Raw genomic sequence first — 20682 nt, forward strand, 5'->3', positions numbered from 1 at the left:
TGCAACACAGACACACATGAGCTAACCACTGTGCATGGAAATCTAACAGGCAATATCTTCAGTGAAAAACCTTGGAATACTCAGGGACAACAGACTCTCACTAGAACCACAATTCAACTAAATAGAAAATGTTTCTACCTCTTAAAACTAAATTAGAGGGATACTCCCCTACCTCGCACTTTCCCACACAAAACCCTCAAAATAAACTTACTTCTAACATTGAATATATATATATATATATATATATATATATATATATATAGGTATATGTCACCCATTAAATTAAAATGACGCAATATGACAAAATGTCACTAGATGGCTACTTCAGTGCATTTAGGGATGTGTAGCCTACTTGGATTTTATTTGTTAGTAATGCCATTAATTTTGAGATTATGTCCTTTTGAATCAATTGCAACTTTAGGAGGTGGTTAACTGACAATTAATGTGAGAGTTGTATTATGCATTTACTTTTCAGTATTAGAACTTTTTGCATCACACATGTTGGCTTACAACTGAGCATTTTAACCCCACACAAACAATATCGAGATACATATCGTCATTCAGCCCAAAAATATTGGGATATGACTTTTGGTCCATATCGTCCAGCCCTAGCATTGCTGCAGCTAGAGCAAGTAAAGGAATTGAAGTATAATGCTTGCCTCCATGCCTTTAATAGAATCAATACTCCCTGCGCTATTCTAGTCTGGGCAATCTTTATCTACAGTTCATTCTTGTTCCCTTTCGCTCTCCGCACATTTATGCAACCCCCTGCGTAGATCTGTGGTTTCATCCCTATATCCTCCCTCGTCTGGGAACACTGTGCGCAACCTGCCACCACAGGTTGCAATCCAGGCAACTCAGCCCTTCACCTGCCAAAAGTCGACATATTGGAGCACGGATTGTAATAACAGTGTATTATTGCGTCTCGCAGCTTGGACCTTGCAATGCATAACATACTACATTTAAAACATGCATCTTTAATTCTCTTCCCTCAGTATAATAGCTTCCCTTTGTATTAAAACATATTTTGCTTCCAGGTTGTAACGGAACACATCCTCCTTATCCGTCACTCACTGCCACCTCCCCCTGTACTTCTCACCAGCTTTTCAGTTCTGCTTTGGCACCTTCTAACTCTTATTCTCCTAGTCCCCTGCCCCTTTCACCTCAGCTTTTGTCCCCATGAACTTTCTCTGCTCCACCACTCCTTTGTGTGTTGAGGTCCTCTTCCTCTGATCTTTTTTTGCATTCCCCTCTTCTTGCCCATCTTATAATCTTTATAGCCACATGCTCCCATCTGCTCCTTCGTACCTGCGCACCCTTATCCGTTTGACAGCATTTCCAAAGAACGTTGCCTTATAATAGGCAGGGAATCGCGTTATCTCTGTATCGGGACTCCCAAGTCACCCCACTTGTCGACCCACCCTCTCAATGTTTCCTTTGTATGAAATCCCCCATTAGCTCGTTCACATTCCCTTGATCACTCCACTGTTGACCCTCTTACCATCTAAATGAACTCATCCGTCTCCGGTTTGTAACACAGTATATTTCCTCTCCATCTCTAAGCTCCCAGCAGCTTCTTAGTCATCCTCGAATTGAAGTGCCTACCTCACTCTCTTCATTTCATGTCTTACCCCCATTTCCTATCCCTACACCCCCTCTCCCTCGCATCCCTTCTTTCCAGGTGCCTTTTCCGCCCACTTACCCTGGCAGATACACTCTCGGCTCCCGCGCCGCCTTTCTGTTGGGATCTCTCAGGGCTCCTCCCCGGGCTCCTCCCCTGAGCCGGGACGCCGCTGGGAGCCGCCATCTTGCGCCGTGCCCGCCCCTCTCGGGCATAGACAGAAAAGAAAGACAAAATGAGCGCGACATAGAGGAAAGGCAACCACTGCGCGTATCGAGATGGAAGAAAGACTGACAGTAAGGAAAGACTACACAACACGTCACAGACAGTGAGTAAACACATGCCCCCCTCCCCGCCCCCAGGTGGCATCGACATAGAAGAAGCAGTTATTGCGAACTGCACAAGTAGGGAAAAACTAAGACAACAAAATAATAAAGCAAGAGTGGGCAGACACTAGATTTGACATGTTTTATAGGCAACCGAATTTTACATTGATATTTACTGCAGTGAGTGATGCCGTATTTTTTATTAGACAATGTTAAGTGTTGGATATTTAATAATACAGATTTTCCATACTAACGTTCTGGAGTCATGATTCTGTTAAAGACACCCAGGCAAAGTATTATGCTTCTATCACTTTATTGTCACAGAACAGCAGCTTCAAAGAACTTTAGAAAACATGAGCAACCAAACATAACTAGACTGCATTTATCAAAAATCCAGGGATAAAAGTGTAGTCCAATCCAGAAAACAAGTGACAGTCCTTAACCAATCATGTCCTGGCTGTCTTATAAGTAACACTACCCCTGCATCAACTTCCTCTTCTTCGATGTGAAGCGCTTAATCCTTTTGCCCGGCTGTCTCCGGGGAGACTCACGATTTTTCAGTGAAAAATATTGCTATTTTTCACAGTCTCCCGCCTAAAATAACCGTAACCCCAATGCATTCCTATGGGAAAATGCATGTCTCCCGATTTTCCTGGAGAAATCTCCCTCCCAGGTGCGTCGCAATGTTGGCATGTATGCATAAGCTGCACCCATTTCCTTTCAGGCCTTGTCGGGGTGCTTTCGAATCCGTGTCTGAAAACTTAAGCGCAAATAATGTCAATGATGGGCAGGCTGTGCAGCTCCTTGATAGATAGTAAAAGCATGACATATCCATAGTATGACTTATGATATTAGCTTGTACATTCTGAAGCAGTATACCCATACTGCAGCTACTCATGCATTAAGTTGTGTGCTAGCATACCGCCACTCTAGGGATAATACTTTGCCTCTGTGTCTTTAATAAAATCATGACTTTCCAAAATGTTAGTATGGAAAATCTGTATTCCACTTCAAGACTGGAGGCTCATATTATGCTTGTTCAAAGCTTACTTACCACTAGCGATGCCACCTGGACGATTGGCTTAAAATAGAACATTTAAAAAAACGACTGCCGACCGATCTGCAGCTTTCATGATGTCCTCCCGTCTTGACCCTATTGTGAATGCTTGCTGAATATGCCCCGAAGGGTTGCATGTCTATTACGCATACATGCCAACTCTCCCGATTTAGGCGGGAGACTCACGATTTTTGAATGAATTCCCTTCCTATCAAATATTTTGGCAAAAGCCTTATCACCATTCCTTCCATTAGTCACTTCTTATTTTTTAAGAGCAAACTATATGAAGAACATTACTGCTAACATCAGGCTAGTCTTTTCGCCTAATAGTACCCAATTCCACCATTCCTTAGCTGATAGTGACTGCTTGTTTTAAGAAATTCCCCAAATACCGCATACAGTCATCCGCCATTGCAGTGCAAGTGGTAACCAGATGGAAAATAGACTCTTTCTCCAGAGGGTGTCCACAATATCTACACTGCGCATCGTCTGCCATCATCTGTCTCCTTTGTAGGGGCACCTCCTTTGATGGTAATATGTTTAGGCGACAAAGCATAAACAAATCTCTGTAGTGAACAGATGGGAACTTCTGGAGATATCCTGGTATTTAATTTATTCCCCTCTGTTCCTCTGCTAATACCAGGTAGAGTCTATAAGAGCCTATAGACTGTATTGTATTAATCCCTAGCTCCTGCAGTTTTCTTTTGACCTTCATGGGGTTATTTATCAGCAATGTGTGTGTTATATCACATTCCATCATATAATTTCCACACCGTTCTTTCCATTGTTTAAACCATCTATCTTCCCAGACAGAGTGCATTTGTCTCAATATTTTGAAGGGAGGAGAGGAATCTGTGGTCAGGCATTTTCTATAGAGAGAGATCATTTTCCATGCCGCCACTGATTCCATAGACTTTAGCGCCAATTCAAAACAGATGCATGATATGATATGATATGATATGGTATTTGTAACGCGCCTATACACAAGTGTTTCAAGGCGCGACGAGGCAGGGAGGGAGGGAAACAAGGGGAAGACAGACAAACGATCCTACTAGGCCAGGTGTCATTCAGATCGCGCAAGTGCGGAGGTAAGGGGAAAAAGGAGGAAGTGCAGGGGGAGGAGGTGGGGGGGAAAGTGCAGTACAAGGTAAGTAGCGTAAAAAATAATAAATAATAAATAATAAATAAAAAGGGCCAGCTGGTGGCAAGTGCGAGGTAAGTGCAGAGCAAGTGGTGGGAAGGGGGCTGTAGGGATACAGTGACAGTCCCACAGTGCGGGGGAGCCAGGGAGGCAGTGCAAGTGGAGAGTGGCTGGGCCCTGGACCGAGGTTGCTGAGAGTGGCCCAGATGCAGGTTTAGTGCTGAATTCAGTGGGGAGTTAAGCAGGTTTAGCAGGGGAGAGGGAGAGAGAAGGCAGAAGCGAAGAGGAAGGTTTTGAGGTGCTTCCGGAACCGGAGATGGTTCTCCTCAAGTTTCAGGGAGGCAGGAAGGCTGTTCCAGAGGGAGGCCCCTGCTGCGGAGAGAGATCTACCCCCAGCTCGTTGCTTCGAGAAGCGGCTGACCATGAGGGAGTTGGAGACGGATGAGCGAAGGGCTCGTGAAGGAAGATATTTAGGAAGAGAGAGTTGAAGGTATTTAGGTCCCAGGCCCCAGAAGGCCTTGTGGACAATGCAGAGGGTTTTGAACTTAATCCTCGCAGCCACTGGGAGCCAGTGAAGAGATTTCAGTCCTGGAGAGATACGGTCCCTGGGCTTGAGGCCAAGGACAAGTCTCGCAGTTCTGTTCTGGATAAGTTGCAGAGGGCGGAGAGTGGAGGCAGGCAGATTGCATGCCATTGGTGGAGATCTAGGTAATCTCAAAACCCTCCTACAGAACAATCCTTCAAATACACCCCATTCTTTCCAGGTTATGTTAAAAATAGCTTCAGCCCCATAAGGGAGTATCTGTACTATTTTCTGCTTATAGAACGTTAGCACTGGCAGGAGCGAATATGCTCCAAATTTCTTGTGCAATACAATAGCCTGAATCACACGTTTCTTTACTTTTACTCTCAACATGGTTAGGTGGGCTCTTTCATCTAAGTTATTATTAATTACCATCCGCAGGTATGTTATCATTTCTAGTTTCTCAACGGTTTCCTGTCCCTCTTTCTAACGTGGACCTTCCTTTTGTTTCCTCATCGCTGTGGTCAGCATTAGAATTTTTGATTTCTTAGCATTGATCCGCATGTCATTTGATCCTAAGTAGGAGATGAAACCATCTAACCTAATTGAGTCTGATAGAGTCAATAAAGACTAGATTGTTCGCATATAGGATCCAAGTAAGCTCCAACTCCCTTTGATTAAATCTGGGGGGGCGGCAACTATTTCAACGGACTTGGGAGACCCAATGTGACTGGGCCATGTAATTTCCTTAAGCCCGGGAGCCTTCATACCCCAGAGCGAGCAGCAGCAGCTACTGATGAGCCAGAGCAGAGAGGACGCTGCCCACATGCCGAAAGAAGCATTGAAGCTGGCGGTGTGTGGAGAGCGGCACACGGCAGGAGAACGGGGCTCGCACCCGTACGTTTTCCCGACTTCAGAAGCAGAAAGGAAGTCGTGGGAAACGGGGGTGGACTGGCCTATAAGGAACTCTGGAGATTTCCCGATAGGCCTCTGCACCCCGGGACTCTGTGTTAGCCTAATTTATTTCCAAATGTTCCCATAGGAAAAGGGTTGGGCTTGTAGAAAATGTACATTGTTGGGTCACTTTGAACATTAGTTCCAGGGCCTCTTTTGGTCCCCAGTCCACCTCTGTTGGGAGCTAACAGAGAATAAGCACAGAAGAACGGTGAATGTGGGGAGGGCATAGAGGCCCTTGGGCACTCCAACAGGACCCCAAATGAACAACGGCCCGTAATATGGAAGCAATCAAATGCTTATTAAATACCTAAATAAAGGGAAACTTAGCTTTGAAGCAAATAATTGCCTCGTCAATAACAAACTAAAAAGAGGTTTAACATTGTAACCAAAAGGTGCACATTGAATGTCGAACTGGATAGAACCTTAAACCTGAGCTCTAAAAGTGCACATTAAACAATGAACTGAATTGAATACATGATGCACAATGATTTAATTTAAACATCAAAGTCAAGAGTTTTAAAGGTGAAAAAGAACCAAACAGTGAACCTTTATGAGTGAATGCAGTGCTGCAAGGCCACAGCTTGGCAGGAGGTGTGTGACAAGTGGTGGCAGGGCCACGAGGCTAATAAGGAGAAGCCAAAGAAGTGCAACAATACCCTTAGAGCCAAAAGGCAAATAAAAGTGAAGACGTGCACAGACACGCGTGTGTGTGTGTGTGTGTGTGCGTGCGTGCGTGCGTGCGTGCGTGCGTGTGTGTGTGTGTGTGTGTGTGCGTGCGTGTGTGCGTGCGCGCTGAGGAGTCCCGAGGCCCTGGTTGCGTGACCTGTTATGGGTGGATTGTGTGGTCTACCAACTGCGCCTAGACCAGAGATCCCTGAATGGTGAAATATAAGGACACCAAGCAACAGCCTAATGTAACCTATGCATATGAACTGGCAAAGCTAGACAGAAAGAGGGTCAGTTGACCTGGTGTTTTGTTGAGACTTTTTTAGAAAGACTGCAGCAAGTATAAGTGGCAGAGATTAAGTCTTGGGGAAGGGAATCCTGAGACTTAAAGGTACCAGACTTGTTGTCTTGAGAACAGAGTCTCAAGACCCCTTTTGCTTTTGGAATGTGTTTCTTGAAACTTGGGGAAGGGCATCCCAAGAATTGGTTCCGAACTATATCGCCTTGAACTTGAGAAAGGTAACTTTTGAGACTTTTCCATTGAACTTTCTTATGCTTGGGGAAGGGGAGCTGAAAGAAAGCTGTGGGCTGGAAGAATCTCAGAACTTTGATTTGAACACTGTTTCTCTTAACTTCGATATCCCTACACATTGGTTAGCTGGCAAGGATAGGTTTTGGATACAGACAGACTCTTAACTTGAACTCTTTTTTATTTTTTTATATTTGGTTCTATAAGAACCTTTACAAAACAGTTTAAATAATAATTAAAATACAATTCCAAATTCAATAGTATACAGTTAATTTAAAAGCTACATATTCATATTCAATGGAGCAGTATTCTACATACACTTAGATAAATACACTTAGTTGTGTTATATTGTATTCCATTGATACCCTTGAACCCCGGGACTTGGGGCCTTTTAAGACGAGGTAGCAACACTTAGAGATAGATGGGGATGGATGGATGAGGATGCAGAACTTACTCATACATCAATAATCAAACCGACGCAGGAAGACTCAGGAAGTTGGCAAAACTGAAGACTGTTTCATTAATAATTATCTAAAACAGGGAGTACAACAGATATCAACGACGTTCGCTCAAGTCTCTCAACATGTTACATGAAAAAACATTCTTTTATAGTAAACATTCATCATCATTGACATCACACTACGTGGCAAACTACAAAAACCTACTTGGGGATTGTGACGAAGTGCTGGTTAGAAGAAGTATTTATTTATCAATAGAATGTGTGGAAACATGAAAACATTTACTTTCACAATGAAGTGCTTTCACAATTAAATGCTATGTTTGTATACAGAAAGCCCTTCATTAGGTACTTTCTTCTAATGAGGTTTTGCTTGGCTTATGGTTGCTAGGAAACAAGGGACATGACTGAGGATTCAGAAAATTACGGTTACACTTGGGCTTATTGAGAGAGCCATGAAGTGAAGAGGCTGATGGCTCACAGTTGACCGAGTTGCGCCGGTGCGCCAATACAAGAAGTTTGTTTTTGCTATAAACAGAAAAGCGATCGTTGTCGCTTGACGGAGAGGAGAAGTCGGCGCCGTGACACAAGAAGCCGGCCGAGTGGGAAGAAAAAACAAAGCGATCGTCATCGCTTCTTGAAGAGGGGAGAAATTGGTGCCGTTGCGCTAGCAGACCAGCGAATATAATATAAAATTGCTGATCGATGTGACGCCGTGCTGCTACAGACCTATGAACGTGGGCTAAATATACAGTCAGTGGAGATCCGTGAGTTACTGCGCCGTTGCGCTATGAGAGACATTTCAAACAGTCCCGTGTGTATGTTGAGTGATTAAACGTAGGAGTGAACAAAGCAGCGTCCTACTGAAAGACGAAGCGGTTGCCTTGAGCGAGAGGAGGAGTGTTCACATGACAGCCGGTAGGTGAAGCCGAGCCTCTTTGTTTCTTAAGTCAGCAGCTGATCAGAACTCGTGATCTCACGTAAACAGACCGATCGAGCAGGAAGAAGGGGGAGTGGCGTTGTGAATGGTATGAGGCTTGAATCGGAAGAACCAAAGAGCAAAGAACGCTATTTTTAAAAAGAGAGAGAGAGCACATTGGAAATAAAGCAACGCTTGGAATGGGAGAGCTATACACGTCCATATGCGCCTGTAGAGGGAAGAATTAGAGAGTCTCGTAATAACGTGTATGCTCAACACTGAAGGATGTCCCATAAACTTTATTGTTATATTTTATGAACGAGCATTTGCAACATGATAGCCACTCTGAAGCCAACGTTCATTGCACAAACAAGAAATGAGGTTGTCTGAAATAAAGTATAAAGAAATAAGAAGAACAGACTTAAAGAGAGAGTAGATAAAGAAAAAGAAAAGAAAGCAAGAAGCAAGAACAGAGAGTTAAGTAAAAAGTGAAAAGAGTATCATTTTTCAGAACTGGTTAAAACAAATGGAAAAGAAATATATTTAGACAACAAAGAGTCAAGGTAATAGACAATAAAGAGACATAGGACTTACCTCAAACGTTTTGAAGTGTGAATCCTGGTGCAGAAGACTGAAGCGGTGGCCTGGAAGACGTATCCTTTACATTAAATCTATAAGAAAGAAGAGAATGTGTTAATAAAATAATTGGGTTCTCTTCTCAACCCATACAAACTACTCACTGACTCCGTCTTTTCTCTGTTTTTACTAAAGAGAACTGTTACATTTGGTGTTAGAAGTGGGATTCTGAGAACGCCATGGAGGTACTCATTAAGACTTTGAGTGAGGGGCAGCAACTACTACAGCAAGCTTTGCAACTTCAGAGCCAACAAGCTCAGGCGGACAGACTAGCTTTTCAGCAAGCTTTCCAACTGCAACAAGCTCAGTTGTTGGAAGTCACAAAATAATCCTCAGGTCCCAACTTCGATTTTACAAAAATACTCAGCTGGCGAAGACCCTGCACACATCTTCGTAAATTTCGAGAGAGTGGCCAGGAACGCACAGTGGCCCACCGAGAGATGGTGTCATTACATCGCACCATTAATGACCAGTGAAATGCAATGTGTTTACCAAGCTGCAAACCCGACTGGAGACACAAACTACGGGGACATGAAGAAGGTTGTGTTGGAAAGATTGGGGCATGATGAGGAAACTTATCGAATCAAATTCAGAGACGTTAAACTGATGGGGGAAGAAACTCCCCGACAGTTATTTTATAGAGTGAAGGAGCTTGCCGAAAAGTGGTTACAACCTACTATGTCCTCTCCTAGTGAGATAACAGAAAAGATAGTCTTTGAACAATTTGTCAAAGCTCTTCCCGGACCTGTACAAAGATGGGTCAAACAGCATCATCGTCTGTCATTAACTGAAGCTGTAGATGTGGCCTCAGCGTATCAAAAAGCTGGGCAAGTGTCATGATTCCTGCCCCTCATGTCCCCAGCCCTCCAAGATGTCAGGCTGGAGCCAGGCCACGATCACCTACATGGCCCTCAAGGGCCTTTCCATCCCTCCAAAGACCCACTGGAGTCAGACTTGGCGCTTGTGGTACCAGACTCACTCACTCCCATAGGATAACATTGGGGATTGGACTTGTAGTGCATTGATGGGGACAAGATGGATACCCCCACATATTTCGGTTCCCAGAACTGCATGTGCGGTCTAGTCTTTTGGCTGTGGTTCAGCCCAGAGACACCTGGGATAACCAGAGACTATTTAAGCAACACCCAGGCTGAGAAACATGCTTTGCGTTTTCTGCACCTGCAGCGTGACACTCACCGTGTTCAGATCGGTCTCCAGGAGGCCTGTTACGCCTCGGCAGGCCCGGAGGAAGGTTATTGCTCTCCGTAAGGGTATGCGTCATATTGCAAACCCATTCTACGCCCACTGGCAACTGCCCTGGAAAATAGTGGCTTCGGCTCACTCCGCAGCACTCTGCGGCAAGTTGGACTACGATTCCCAGCCTTCCGCCTCCCGCTGTCAGCTGAGAGGCGATGATGCGTGAACCTCGGTTTCGTCCAGTTCTGCCTTCTCCTTCCTGATTTAAACCTCGGAACCGGGCGAAACGCTGCTTCTGATTAAAGTTGCATCCCGGTATTTAGAAGTTCCGTCTTCAATCCTACTTTACTTACCTGTGTACCAGACCTGTTTCCTCCTTAACAGACTGCCTTTACCTGCCGCTTTTTGGAAAACTACTTACCCGTGTACCAGACCTGTTTCCTCCTTCACGGACTGCCTTTGCCTGCCGCTTTTTGGAAAACTACTTACCCGTGTACCAGACCTGTTTTCTCCTTCACGGACTGCTTTTGCCTGCCGCTTTTTGGAACCTTGTGATCACGGCATCGGTAAGACTCTTCTTTTCACCACTTGCTAACAAGCAAATCTCCTGTACTCATTGTACCTTGCTGCTGAACTATATTACCTGCAATACTCCAACTCAATTGTGTCCCTTATTGTTGCTGTTACCATCCTCTCCACAATCAGACTTCCATTGGACATTCTTCAGTAGTGCACAGGGTCGCTTTGCGGTTAGTACACCTACCCGACTCTAGTGCGGCCCTCGTTCCGCCCGGGTTCAGTTTCCCTAACTAACCTACCCATTTGTTATTTTTCACTTCCGTTTTTTATGAACTCTTTGGGACAACACAGACTCAACAGCACATAAGTGGTAAGGGTTTTCTGTTGTATGATTATCCATATTCCTTAGCTAATCGACCACTATAGTCAGGATAGGTTACATTCTCCTCTCTTACTACTACTAGAAAGAAGTATCGAGGGAAAGGGATCTTTCTTAAATTTCCAATTGCTCACCTCTTGTTTTTCCTTTACAGCTGGGTTCTTGGCGGCGTGTCCTCCCTGCCCTTTTGAGCGATCAGTCCCTCTGCCTGGTCCTACCCAGCAGAGGGTCATATCGTTAAAAAGGTCTTGTGCCCTCACAGAGAGGAGGCTAGGTTGGAGGCCCCGACCTAGCTCTTCAATCAATAGTTCAGTCCTGTGTCTTCCGGCCACCGATTTGGTATACTTCCCGTCTGGTGAGTAACAAGGCCTGCATCTTTCTTCTGCGTTGCGGCACCTAAAAGACACAGAAAAAGAACTCAGTTCAATGCAAATACGAAAGGATTGCATAGCGCATCGCGCTCTCACTCACCTTCAGCGCTACTCATCTCAGCAGCACGCCATTATCCCCGGACGCCGGCCATCATCTAAGGAAGGAAAGGAACGAAGTTAGAGAACTATTCAAAAGACTCATTATACTTACCTGTCAGACTCTTGCCAGTGAAGTGACTAGGCCGCAATGAGCCTGCATCAATCAATGCGCCTCTGCGCTGAAAGCAGGATGGAGAGCACACTATCCAAGAAAACAAGGTGAGCTGTGAATCAAAGGGTAGGGTTGGACCCCGGGGAAGAAGGGGTTCAAGCACACAGAGACAATAGGGAGTTAAACTCTACCAATGCTGTGTTTCAGGCCCAGTCTCCAGTTAAATAGCCTCCATGGAAGGGTTCGAGGTCGTAAGAGGTCAGAACAGGCTGAGTGATGTCCCCGTGGATACCAGGTGAGCGTTACAGCAAGGCAAGATGTTGTCTTATGCAACCCATTCCAGACCTCATGTCGTTATGAACAAACCTATGTCTCAAACAAGACGGCCACATTCCATGCTAAGAAAACCAGAATTAGAAAATGTACATTCCTGACCTAATAGCGAAGGTCCTATTAACTATTGTCAAACACCAACAGTAATTCGAGGGCCCCAGTGTTTTGACTGTGCAGAATCGGGACACCTAGCCAGGTTCTGTCCAAAGAAACTGAAAACAGAACCGATGGATGTGGGAGCTTTTGAATCACTGAAGGACACTGAACGTTCTGAACAAATACCAGGAAAACACTCCCAATATGTGTATACCTGTGATGCCGAGGTAGATGGGAAAACCACCACTGCATTGGTCGATTCAGGAAGCTTGCAAACAGCTATAAGGTTGGACCTGGTAGGTGAAGATTATTATTCCTCAGGGGAAATACCTATTAGCTGTGTTCATGGGGATATAAGATCTTACCCTTTGAAGAAAATACAGATTAAGCTGGCCGGGGAGACTATGGGCGTAAGAGCCGCCGTATTACCCATCTTACCCAAGCCCCTACTGGTGGGTTCAGACATACCAACATTTTCTAAAATAGTCAAAGAAATTGAGAATAGCTGGTTAGAAACGGCCCCATTCCATAAAGAATAAAATCCTCAGTCCACCGCTTAAATCGCAGAAGAGTAAAAAGTTAAAGAGATTAATTAAGCGGGACTGGAAAACAAAGAATGTTCTTCCTGTAGCCGTCGACTGGAAGTTAGACGAGGAAGGTGATAGCTTTAGGTCGGCTCAGGAGCTGGATCCTTTACTACGATATGCCAGGCAACGTGCCTTAGAAAACTCAACTGGTCAGGGACCCCACTTCATAAGGCAGAATGGATTATTGTACAGACTGAGCAAGTCTCGAGATGGTGAGGAATTGAAACAGCTGTTAATTCCGAGTAAATATTACAAAACCGTTTTGGAAGTCACTCACTTACAAGTTGGGGAAGGAGACTTGGGGCCGAGAAGACTTCTCAGAAAATTATAGATAGGTTCTATTGGCCAAGGGTATATAATCAAGTAGTTAGGTGCTGCCAATCATGTGAGGAATGTCAAAAGAAGAACAGAGCCAATGTGAAGAAGGCGCTGTTACAACCTATGCCATTAGTCTTGGAACCTTTTAGCAGAATAGGAATGGACATTGTGGGACCCTTGGAACCATCTAGAAGAGGCATCGTTATATCCTTGTAGTTGTAGACTGCGCAACACATTACCCTGAAGCTTTTCCCTTAAAGGCCACAAACACTCAACAGATTTGTGATGTTCTAATTCCCTTCATTGGACGAGTGGGAATTCCCCGGGAGATCATCATGGATCGTGGCTCAAATTCTATGTCTAATATCCTCAAGCAAGTGTGCGAAACTTTGAAAATTGAACACCTAAAGACAGCAGTTTACCACCCTCAAACTGATGGTTTAGTGGAATGCTATAAACAGACCATTAAACAAATGCTAAAGAAGACTACTTCTCCCGAAAATAGAGACTGGGATAGAGTATTACCTTGGATGCTTATGACTTTAAGAAACACTCCTCAGTCCTCAACAGGTTTTTCACCTTTCAAACTACTCTTCGGAAGGCCAGTATGATACCTCTTGGATATTCTGAGAGAAACCTGGGAGGAAAAACCAGATCGAGAGTTAACGCTTACCGAATATGCCTCTCAGTTACAGGAAAGAGTAGAGAAATTACAAGCCATCGCAAGAGATAATCTTCTTCAAGCCCAGGAAAAACAGGAGAAGTACTACAATCAAAATTCCCGTCTACATAGTTTTAAAAAAGGCGAACAAGTACTAGTGTTATTACCCACATCAGAAAACAAAATATTGGCTGCATGGAAGGGACCATATGAAATCCAAGAAGTTCTAGGCCCTTTGACGTGTAAAGTGAAGCAGCCTGGAAGCAGTGTTCCTCTCCAAACATATCATGTGAATCTTCTCAAAAAGTGGGTACCACCAATTCAAACAGTGGCAATGATAACGCTTGATGTGCCGCAGGAAGAGCACTTCTCACAAGTCAAGGAGAAAGTAGGATTGGAAAGTCTGAACATTAACCCAGAATTATCGTCAATTCAGAAGATGGAATTATCCTCCATATTGAAGGGTTTTTCTGGGGTGTTCTCTTCCTTACCTGGGAGGACTAATCTAACTTATCACCGCGTATCCACCAAACCTGAGACCACAGTAAGGCTAAGGCCATACAGGATACCTGAGGCGAAGATAAAGGCCATTAACCGGGAGGTTCAGGAGATGTTGGATTTAGGAATAATTGAGACATCTCATAGTGATTGGAGCTCTCCCATAGTTTTGGTACCAAAGCCCGATGGCACTGTCAGATTCTGCATGGATTTCCGAAAATTAAATGAGGTCTCTAAATTCGATGCTTATCCCATGCTGAGGATAGAGGAGCTACTAATAATCTGGGAAAGGCAAGGTTCCTAACAACCATAGACTTAACCAAGGGTTATTGCCAATTACCGTTGGTCCCTTCTGATAAGGAAAAGATGGCATTTGCCACTCCTACTGGCCTATATCAGTTTACTGTGTTGCCATTCGGATTACACGAAGCCCCAGCAACTTTCCAAAGGCTAATGAACTATATTATAAAAGGTCACGAGGGGGGCGTGGCCTGACGCGCATGGAGTGAGGACTGAGCTTCCCTGAGCTCCGGCCGGGCCGCGCAATCTGATCCTGTTTTCGGGCGTTACGCGTGTGGCTGTGCCATCCACCCTAAGGTTCAGCCGCACATAAAGCGATTCCCTGGATGTCGCACCTTTGTCCGACAAAAATCGGAGACCGGGCGCTCGCTAAATCGACCAGGCCCGGCTCCCCCTACCACCAGAGGGGAGCTCCCAAGATGGCGGCCGCATTGCGCGGATGACCCCGGAGCGCTCGAAGAGGCTGGGACCTCACAGCACCTCCGCCTAGCTGACCACGCACTACTCCCACTGACTGCTGCCACCCAGAGACCCACACCGTCCCTCGTAGCGGACCCGCGAGGTCCCACGAACTTCAGCTGGGACCGTGGGACAACACCGCGGGAGCTCCCGCTTCGCGCCCGGAGTCTGCGCTCCCGACCCCGACGGTGCGGGCGCCCAACCAGCTGGCGCGGATCGGACACTGCCGGCTCCACGGATCCTGGGGACCGCTAGCCGGGGCCCCGGCCTGAGGAGCGCCCGATCCACTCTCCACCAGCCAGGGAGCCTGGCCGCCGACTTAAGTGGACTCCCACGCCGCGGCCGCGACTGGCGGCCCCCACGCGAGATCGACTTGAGGACACCTCGCCCGGAGTGAGTAAATCACAGACCCCCTCACTCTACACGCCCATTGTTTACTGCCCCAGCTGAACCTCCTCCGGAACCCATACTGGATTTGTTGCGGGGGCCGCCCGCCCCACCTGAAGGCCGACCCCATTAACTCTGCAGGCCCCGGGCAGCAGCCCACTAACCGGACTACGGGGCCTAGCCGCCTCCCCCAACCAGCATCGACTCTTCCACCACCACCACCACCACCCCACCCAAGTCTTGGGCCGCAACGACCCGCAAGCCCTCACCTTGGGACACCTACGCCTCCCGCACACTCGACACAGGGGGTGCACCAAGACTGGCGGCACAACACGCTTAATTGATACGCAGTGGCGAGCTGTGGAAAGCGGCACGCTCCCCACCCTGCGAGTGGAAATTGGATCCCCTGAGTCACCCACCAAGGCCAAGACACTCCACTATGGCGGCCGCAAGAAACAAGGCCAAAAACGCCACCATGGACCCTTTTGTCACATCTAAGTCTCAGCCTGCCTCCCAGACCACATCGACAGGCTCAGCAACGCGAGACAGCTCTGAGGAAGACACCAGGCACAACCAGGTACTGGATGCGATCGCAGCCCTAAGATCATCCATAGAATCGAAGATAGGTGAAGTCAAAGCCGATATCCAACTAATAAGACAGGACGCCCGCAACTTGACGGAACGTGTCACCGCAGTTGAATCTTCCCAGAAGGACGGGTCCGATGACACCGCAGTCCTAAAGTCGGAGGTTGCAGTCCTCAAAAACAAGGTGTCCCTCCTAGAATCGAGGTCTGAAGAGGCGGAAGGTCGCGCTAGGCACAGTAACATTAGGATACTGGGTGTACCAGAGGGGACAGAGACTATGGACCCGACGGCCTTCGTGGAATCCTTAATACAACAGGAGATCGGGGTAGCGAGCCTCTCCCAGGGCTTCGCCATAGAGAGGGCTCACAGGTCCCTCCAGAAGAGGCCCCCCCAGGCTCCTACCCTCGACCCATCATTGCGAAGGTACTCAACTTCCGGGACCGGGAGGTAATCCTGAAATTCTCGAGAGAAGGCGGAGTAATAGAGCGGGGCAACTCCAAAATCACCATATACCCCGATTACACTCAGTCGGTTCAGAAAGCTAGGAACTCTTTCGTCCCAATCAAGGCTAGACTGAGAAAACTAAATCTGAAATACATGCTACTTTACCCCTCTAGACAAAGTGATTCACAAGGGAAGGGCAATATTTCTGGAGACACCGGCGGCGGCCACTATGTGGATGGAACACAACAACCTGGCCGAGGTCCCAGCCGACTCTCCCCACGGACAACACAATGCTGACAGCCAGGGTTGACTCACGGATACCCTGACCAGGGAATCCACGCCCTCCTCAATAAACTTGAACTGCGAAGAAGAGCCCCGATCTACCTGAAGCAAAACTACAAAAGAACATGCTAAACGATTGCGCGGCCCACCGGACCCCCCATGCATGGACACGGACCACGTTCCCGCGAGGGACCAGTGCAGGCCAGTTGCCAGCACATACCCACTCGCGCTAGACACCCGGATGGGGACAGGCAGCGCGAGAGCACCCGAGCACCACACTGTTGTGACAGGAGCTGGGTGCACCAGTTATAATTGTTTCCTTCAAGTTACTGTTGTTCTAACGCTCCTACCTCTGAGAACTCTTACCTGCACCAAAACGAACCCAAAATCAAACATCGAAACAGCTCGCCCCTCACGGTCTGAACAGGTCATGGCTCGCGACAACAGACAATCAAGCCGCAATAAAGTGTGGGCAACCCTGCTGATAATCAGTGTGATCACACAATGGCATCAAAACCCAAGGTGATCACGTGGAATGTCAGGGGGATGGGGTCCTACCTCCGAAGAAACCGGATACACTCCTACCTGAAAAGGCTGCGAATATTGTTCGCTCTGCTGCAGGAAACGCACCTCTCCGCAGACTCCGCGGATAAGCTGACGAAATATTGGGGCGGCCAGGGGAACGGCTCATCCCATTCGAGATATGCACGAGGGGTGTACACGTGGGTGAGCCCGGACACCCCATTTCAACAACTGGGCATGGAGAAAGACAATGAAGGAAGATACCTGATAATGTGGGGCATGCTGGAGAACACTCGGCTATGCATAGTGAACTCATATTTCCCCCCACACGGTATCCCCTCCCACCTCAAGAATCTATGCGCCAAAATTATGCTCCACAGAGACCACACTCTAATATGGGGAAGTGACTTCAACTGTGTCATGAACGCCGAATTGGACAGGTCAACCACGCCACGCACACCCAACAACCTTTCCTCCGGAGCCCTCCGCAGAGCGGTGGAGGACTTACACGTGACCGACATCTGGCGGGACCTACACCCAGATGACAGATCCTACTCATTTTACTCGGCCCCCCACAACCTCCACACCAGGATAGACTACTTCTTCATTGACAATGAGCTAACCCCACAGGTTGAATCTGTTAACTACCTGGGTAGATCAATATCGGATCACTCCCCACTAATACTGCAACTCTGCTTGAGAGGCCCTAGACCTCCTATCCCGATGTGGCGCATGCCAACAGAGGCCTTGTCCGATCCTGCATTCAAAGAAACCCTAGCTGAGAAGCTTGAGGAATACATAGAATTTAATAAGGGCTCAGTCGTCAAATGGAGTACATTTTGGGAAGCAATGAAGGTGGTGACGAGGGGACAGGTAATCGCCGAGGCAGGAGGGATCAGGAGGCAATTAAGACAGGAACTAGAGTCCGAGGAGGAAAAGATCAAGCACCTCGAAAGCACTCTCCCCCCAACGATTGAGACGGAAACCAGGCTGAAGGAGATCAGGGAAGACTGTAGAATCGCATGGGAGAGGCTCTCGAAGTTCGACTTCTCTGCACGATCCGCGAAGGCACACAAAGAGGCGGACAAACCAGGCAGGATCCTAGCCTGGCTATGCAGGAAGGAACACCCGAGGATGGCTCTAAACCTGATTAAGGATAGCAAGGGCACCCCCCACAGGACACAGCAAGCAATAAACAACACCTTCTCTGACTACAATGCTGATTTATATGCCCACACCAACCAAATACCCGAGGCAGACATAAAAGATACCTTGGAGGAAGTCGGGCTACCCAAATTGAACCAGGACCAGAGAAGCACGCTGGGAGAGCCCATCACGCCCGAGGACATATCAGAGGCGATCAGATCCCTCTCCACGAACAAAACCCCCGGAATAGACGGCCTTACCCCGGAGTTCTACAAGGCATATGGGGACCTCCTATCCCCCATACTGCAAGAAGTTTACGCGGAGGCATACGAAACTAGAATATTACCGAGCAGCATGAGAGAGACCCTTATAGTCCCAATGCTTAAGCCTGGCAAACCACCCGAAAACTGCGTCTCATACCGCCCGCTAGCGCTCCTGAACTACGACAGCAAAATACTAACGACCATACTGGCAAAAAGGCTTTCGAGAGTAATAGGAACCCTGGTACACGAAGATCAAACTGGCTTCGTCCCAGGACGCAACACCACGGCCAACTTGAGAAGACTTCAGCATGTGATAGCGCAGACAGCCGAATCCACCGAAGACCTGGCTGTGCTGTCGCTAGATGCCATCAAGGCCTTCGACTCGATTTTCTGGGAGTGGCTGATCGAGACCCTGAGGGAATTCGGACTTGGCGAACAATTTGTCCGATGGATCGAGGTACTTTACAACAACCCAGTCGCGAGAGTGAAGACTGGCGGCACGATATCGGAGGCGTGGGCCATCCAGAGGGGAACCAGGCAGGGATGCCCCCTCTCCCCAATGCTGTACATCCTGGGTCTGGAACCGGTGGCGATCTACTTCAGGAAACAGCTCTTTGACGCAGGCATCAGCCTGGGCGGAACATACAATATCATCTCCCTATATGCCAACGACGTCCTTTTGTACCTACGAGACCCCCAGAGGAACGCCCCTACAGCCCTGGACATCCTAGACAATTTTGCGAAATACTCTGGGATAAAATTTAGCCGCCAGAAATCATGTTCCTTCCCCCTGGCTGGACTCAAAGGCAGGAACGCAGAGGAACTCCCTGTGATCGGGATCCAGTGGCAAGTGGAGGCGTTCCGCTACCTGGGCCTCACCATTAAGCATACGCCGGTCTCCACCCACGAATGCAACACGGAGGCGGCCATGTCCGGAGTACGCAGATCCACCAAATTCTGGTCGAAACTACCGCTATCCATGATGGGCAGAGTAGCAATAGCCAAAATGATAATATTAATTTAATTTTTTTTTAATTTGGCATTTATATAGCGCTACGAACCCTTAGGTATCTGAGCGCTGCTTATTATTACCCACGGTGTGTGGTGCTCATTTATCGACCTTGGAAGGATGAAACGCTGAGTTTGGCGCTGCCGGGATTCGAACCTGCGTTCGCAGGCTCTGCACGGATGTCAAAGCGAGCGCTCTACTCGCTGTGCCACTTGACCGGCCTAGATTTCTCTACTACTTCACTAACATAGCATACTATATCCCACCACCCTTCTTCAGGAAGCTAGAATCCCTGCTCAGGGACTTCCTTTGGGGTCGAACCAGGCACAAGCTCACGCTGAGCACCCTCACACTTCCCTGCGCCGAGGGTGGCGTCCAGCTTCCAGACTTTCAGAGGTATTACCTGGCGGCCCAGCTGACCCATGTCGCAAAATGGTTATGTGATGACCCTTCGGCAGAAACGAACCTTCTGCGCCAACTAACATCACCCATGCACCCTAAGGAACTAATATGGCACAAGCAAGCTGGGCCCTCGAACCTACCCATGATAGCACAGTTGGGGCGACAGATATGGGCAAAAGTCACCTCTATGCTTGGCCTACGGCACTCATACGCACCCGAGATCCCCATGCTGGCAGACGTATGCAAAACCCCCAGCGACCTATTGGCAATGAGGAGATGGGAGCACTATGGCCTTTACTCATGGGGAGACATGTTTACCGAAGGGCTGTTCAGGGAGTTTGAATCGCTCCAACAGATAGACGGACTCGCCCCAGGACAATTCTTATGGTACCAGAAGGTGAGGCATGTTGCTAAAGAGAAATGGAACGTATGGCCTGAGGAGCCGGACACACACCCCCTTGTGCAGGAGATGTATGGTGTCGGTGACGGCTGGAGACCGACGTCGAGGTTATACATCCAAATAAACGACAGGCCCAACCCAAGAAGCGCACATCTGAAAGAGAGGTGGGAGTCCGACTTAGGAGCCGAAATCACAGAGGGGGAATGGACGAGGGCCCTATCATACCCGAAGGAGATATCCAGGAATGCGAGGTTCAGGCTAATCCAACTTAATATCCTCTATAGAACCTACATGACCCCACACAGGATAGCCACATTCTCCGACAAGGTCGCCCCGACCTGCCCATGGTGCACTTCCGATCGTGCCGACATGATCCACGTGTTCTGGTCCTGCCCTAAAGCACAGAAACTCTGGTCCGCCGCTGAACGGACCTGCAGGAGGGCCGGGCTGGAGATATACGAATGGACACCTAAGGAATGCC

General features: G+C 47.7%; 1 protein-coding gene across 2 annotated transcripts in view; it reads right to left on the reverse strand.

Moving 5' to 3' along the window:
• The window catches only part of DHPS (deoxyhypusine synthase), a 155515-nt gene extending 153608 nt beyond the window's left edge, over positions 1–1907 (reverse strand). The window contains exon 1 of one of the 2 annotated variants that reach the window (XM_069604108.1): positions 1703–1907. In XM_069604108.1, the coding sequence (XP_069460209.1) occupies positions 1703–1807 (105 nt within the window). In that variant the 5' untranslated portion in view covers positions 1808–1907. Of the gene's footprint in view, positions 1–1501; positions 1638–1702 lie in introns of those variants that run through there. The other variant, XM_069604109.1, reaches the window with a different exon arrangement.
• Between the last annotated feature and the right edge of the window lie 18775 nt (positions 1908–20682).

This window comes from Ambystoma mexicanum, chromosome 3q (assembly GCF_040938575.1).
Source record: "Ambystoma mexicanum isolate Mex_15411 chromosome 3q, UKY_AmexF1_1, whole genome shotgun sequence".
Taxonomy (NCBI): Eukaryota; Metazoa; Chordata; class Amphibia; order Caudata; family Ambystomatidae; genus Ambystoma; species Ambystoma mexicanum.